At 43.4% G+C, this 4,683-nt stretch overlaps 1 protein-coding gene across 1 annotated transcript; it reads right to left on the bottom strand.

Annotated features, from left to right (window-relative positions):
• Positions 1 to 774: 774 nt before the first annotated feature.
• On the bottom strand, positions 775 to 3,987 carry RGS2 (regulator of G-protein signaling 2). The gene is made up of 5 exons (XM_011995085.1): positions 3,835 to 3,987; positions 2,800 to 2,901; positions 2,636 to 2,697; positions 1,903 to 2,069; positions 775 to 1,648 (listed from the first exon to the last, which is right to left on the bottom strand). The coding sequence occupies exons 1-5, from the start codon at positions 3,942 to 3,944 to the stop codon at positions 1,454 to 1,456; spliced, it is 636 nt and encodes a 211-aa protein (XP_011850475.1). The 5' UTR covers positions 3,945 to 3,987; the 3' UTR covers positions 775 to 1,453.
• Positions 3,988 to 4,683: the final 696 nt, after the last annotated feature.

The following is a 4,683-nucleotide window of genomic DNA, read 5'->3' as shown; positions in this document are numbered from 1 at the left end:
CAAGGACATTGAAAAAACAGCCTGCTGAGGAAGGGGTGTTTTTTAATAATTCACCAGTTTGAAAACAGATTCAAGGGCTTCCTCTCTCAAGTGGAAAAAAGCATATTTCTGGATTTAAGTCTAAGAAACAAAAGCGCCCTTCTTTTGACTTTATCATTACCTAAAGTAACACAGATTCTTTATTGGTCAAATGAAGGCATGAAAGTCAGGAAAATTCTGAGATTTTATATTGATACATCATGGAAAGGAACAATTTCAGGTATGTATCTTGGAAGCCCATGCCAGTACCTGTGGGTGAGCTTGGAACCAATGAAAAGTAAATGAAGACAGGCCTACATTGACCTTATTTGGCTCCTTGATTTGAGAAGCTTAATTATATGAATTTTTGTGCTTGTCTCCATTACGTTTACTTCTCGTATTTAGCTGGTACTTAGACGCTCACAGAAGGCTTTAGATCAGTGTTTATTTTCATTAACAACAAGCTTGATTTTTTTGGATCAGTGTTTATTTTCATTAACAACAAGCTTGATTTTTTTTAAGATTAGAAAGCATAAATGCAGTGGTTCTAAGGATGTGACTTCCTTAGGCCTACATAATGCTTATAGGTTTTTAAAAAAAGAATTGTCTGTCTGCAACTATCATTTCTCAGTTCTGAAGACTGTCAGTTCTTACTAGGCAGGCACACAAACTGAAATGTCTTTCACTATAAAGATGTTTTCCCTTTATCTGCCACATTTCCAGTTATCAAAAATAAAATCACATCTAGACTCCAAGTGTTCAATATTATTTATCAAAATAAATTTATTAAAAGTATTCAAAGACCACTTCAAAGTGTAGCTGCCTTCAAGACAGATTTTTGGCACTCATAACGGAGACTGCAGTTTTCAACACCATAGTACTCATTCTATTTCACATGTCATTTTTAACAATGCAAACATGGACCATTTCAGTTTCAGCACTACATGAGACAACAGTACTGATGATCTGTGGTCATAAGAACTCCAATACCCTTGCACATAGTAAACACTTTACTGTTATCGAGTCCTAAACTAAAACTACTATGTGGTAACATGGATCGATTTAGGGAAAGATGTACAGTCAGCTACCTAAGGCCACATAATCCCAGATCTATTGATTTTAAATGCTTTTGGACCAACAGTATTACATTGTCTCTTTCATCGTCTTACATTCCTGCTTTTCAGAGTGAGACACCACGTTCAGACCACCTATTCCCTTCTTGCGTTCTGTACACAGTGAGGGAAGCTGTTCTGATACCAGCTTCTCCTAGTCAGTTACTGGCTTCCTGATTCACTACTCAGCTTTGAATCAATAGTTCTGAGTGATGTTTCCTGAACACCCAGGCTGAATTCAAGGTCAGTCTTTATGGCAGGTCAGTCTTTCCCCTTAGGAAAAAGAATGAAATGTCCTCCATTTCTGGGCTCCCTTTTACATTTCATGTAGCATGAGGCTCTGTGGTGATTTGAGGCTTTTTACACAAGTCCTGGTAGAATTCTGACTCCAAGAAACGGGGATAAGAGTTGTTCTCCATCAAGCTGTATACCCTTTTCTGGGCAGTTGTGAAGCAGCCACTTGTAGCTTCTTGTATATTCTGGGCAATCAGAGTTTTGGTTTGAAAATCTATGTTTATCTGAAATAAAACAAAAAAGTTGTTTATTTGGTGTTCAGAGTTAAAGATTAAAATTTAGTATTTGAAAACAAAAAATAAAAATTATGTGTGATTAGCTTTACTACCTAAGTCACAGAAGAACTTTAACATAACTGAAAGCTACAACGTGGGGGGACTTTTTACCCCTCCTTCTAGCCCCACTTTGCCCTTATTTTGTTTCACTTTTGTGCTAAAAATGTCCAGATTGTGCTCAATTTAGGAACTTGTTTCCTTACCTCTTTTGGCGCTTCCTTTTCTATAAAATCAGTATATATTTTCCTTGCTTTTGAGGACAATTTTTGGGGTGATTTGGTTTTTTTGAAGTCTTCACAGGCCAGCCAGAATTCAATATTTTCTTCACAGAATTCCGACTTTAGAAAAGCCCTGAATGCAGCAAGACCATCTGAAGGGGGGAGAAAAGAAAGCATGCAGAATGTGAAGAACCGAGTGACCAAATGATTCTTTATGTTTCTCCTAGTACTTCTCCCTCACATTTTAATTATTTCTAAATGACAGCAATTTTCTAGATTTCGCTTAAACCTGTAATTCTCAAAATTTAGCTTTTTAAAGACGAAGATACCAGTAGGCAAAATGCTTATGTTGGCCCTCTGCTGCAAAAATATAAGTACTTTGCTGTCAATGCAAAGTAAATATTTATAGGGGAGACATAAATTCCCTGGGAACTAAGCCTCTTGAAAACATTGTATGCAATGGAAAAACTGACTCAACCTTAACTATAAGCAACTGCCACTTTAATTTTTTGAGGCTGATTTTCTTCCCCACCTGGAGGAAATACATGCATTTATTTCCATGGTTAAACCCTGGGAAATAAAGGAGAGAAAAACAGGCTTTATCCAATAGTGACTGCAGTCTAATCCCCCTCAGGCAAGCTGCTCTTTTGTTGTGTGGACCCAGCCTTTCCAGGCTTTTGCAATGTTAGCAACGGCTCAAGTTCAAGAGTTAACTTACATTTGCTGGCTAGCAGCTCGTCAAATGCTTCTGACCACAGCTGTGCTTCCTCAGGAGAAGGTCTGCAAGAGAAGTTCTGCATGTTAGCTTATGCACATCAGAGTTCCCCTTTTCAGTTCAGCAACTAACTATTAATATTTGCAAGTACAGGATTCTCAACTTACTTGATGAAAGCTTGTTGTTTGCTTTTTTTGCCGGTTTTGGGTTTCCCAGGAGTAGAGGAATTTTGCAAGAAGTAGCTCAAACGGGTCTTCCAATCTTTTAAACTAAAACAAACAAAAAAATTTTAAAAAGATAATCACTAAGTAGCAACACTTGAATATGCTACTGCAGCTGAACGCATTTTTACCAAATAAAGTCACCCAGTAACTAGAGACAAACCGCATAAGGCAAAGCAAGAACTCTTCAAATAACAGTCTTATCCACTTAACATTTAAACCTCATGTACTGAGCAGTTTCATCCATTAATCTGATCGTATCTACTAGTTTTACAACTAAGGGCAGGGCTACAATCACTAGGGTATTTTAAAGAATTGTTAATGAATTTAGTTTAAAAGGCAGATACTATTTCTGTCTCACAAAGGGCATCAGTTTGTTTGCAAGGTTAATTACAATTCCGAGGGGTTTTACACTTTAATGAAAAGGACAGACGTGGAACTGTCTGGAGCCGCCCACGCTTCTCTCTTTAGAGCAAGAGGTTCTGGAGCATGCCAGAGACAGTGTACAAGGAGGTGGGTGACTGATTCCCCTGCGCTCTTCCTTCCCCACCTACACTTCTTTTAAGCAGACGCTGCAGAACAATTATTTGTTCCACATTCGTGACTGGGTGAGATCTGCTCAGCATCTCCTTCCAGGAGCTGTGTAAGCTGATGAGAACTCATCATGCAACGTATGCATGCTGGGGAAGCGCTTCAGCCGCAGGATTCTGATGTCATTTTGAATGCAGGAGGACAAAAAGCCAACCCGCAATTTCTTAGCGCATCCACCACCGCCCTCATATCAACTATCTCCCTCGGTTCCTAAACTCTACCCGAGCATCACCCAGATTTAACCTTAACAAACTGACCTTTTCGATTTTTTTTTTCCCCCTGCAGAGGCTCGGGCTAGTTTCCTAACATCAAAGCCGAGCCCAAAGTACCGCGTTTGCAGCTCGCAGTGTGTGGCAGGGGTGGCGGGAGAGGGAAGAAAGCCATACTCACAGGGTCCGTTTCATCTTTTCCCGCTTCTCCTCGCTCTTGTGGCCGCTGCCAGCGCTAGTGTCCATAGGTCTGCACTCGTGTTGAACAGCCAAGAACATAGCACTTTGCATTATCGTCCTCCCGCTGGGGCCGCGGCTGTTTGCTGCTGGGCGTGCGTCGCAGCTTTTATAAGAAGCCGCGACTTCGGGGCGGGGCTTCGCGGCTCCGGCCCCGCCTCAAGAGGACGCGGATTGGTTGGTTGCAAACGGGCACTGGGATGGGGTCAGCGCCCGCCAGCGGCAGTCACGGTTAACGCCGAAGGGTCTGGAAGCCAGGGCGCTGCTGACGTCTGCGGCCCGGGCTTCTTGCGCACTCGGACTACATAGCAGCGACCAGCTGGGGCCGGTGTGCGAGCAGACAGGGACTTTTCAGTGTGGGCCGTTGCCCACGACCTTTTGCTGAAGCGTGGCGGCCAGGCGGGGGCTTGCGGCGGAGGGAGAGAGCCGAAGTTGGCTGCGGCCCAGCGGAGGCTACGTCGCTCCCTCACCCACCCACCCTGACGGGCTCCCCAGCCCCAGGCCAGAGCGGCGATTCCCTGGCAGGAGGAGGTCGCCCGCCGCGAGGCCGGAGTTCAGTGGCCTGATTTTGAATGAAGAGTGGGATTTTTCTTCTTTTTTTGAGCGCGTTCCCTGACCCCGCGCCTCATTTCTTGTTTGCTGTCCTACTGTAGGGACTCATTCGACACACCCTGGTCAATGAACTGAGGCTACGGGGAGACCCTCCCCCGTTTCTCTCTGCCACTTAATTTAAGGAAGGTGTAACCTGAAACGTTGACTGCCCGGGGGCAGGGTGGGACCTGCTCTGCAGCTT

The sequence above is a fragment of the Mandrillus leucophaeus genome, unplaced genomic scaffold, assembly GCF_000951045.1.
Source record: "Mandrillus leucophaeus isolate KB7577 unplaced genomic scaffold, Mleu.le_1.0 Scaffold47, whole genome shotgun sequence".
NCBI lineage: Eukaryota > Metazoa > Chordata > Mammalia > Primates > Cercopithecidae > Mandrillus > Mandrillus leucophaeus.
Note: the sequence above shows the minus strand (reverse complement) of the source record. Positions and strands in the feature narration are given on the sequence as shown.

Excerpts from the sequence above, each read along its gene's own strand:
- RGS2 (XM_011995085.1), bottom strand. The coding sequence starts at position 3,944 with ATGCAAAGTGCTATGTTCTTGGCTGTTCAACACGAGTGCAGACCTATG. Across the intron at positions 2,902-3,834 it reads GAAAAGATGAAACGGACCCT|TTTAAAAGATTGGAAGACCC; the intron begins GTGAGTATGGCT and ends TGTTTGTTTTAG. Across the intron at positions 2,698-2,799 it reads AAACAACAAGCTTTCATCAA|ACCTTCTCCTGAGGAAGCAC; the intron begins GTAAGTTGAGAA and ends CTTCTCTTGCAG.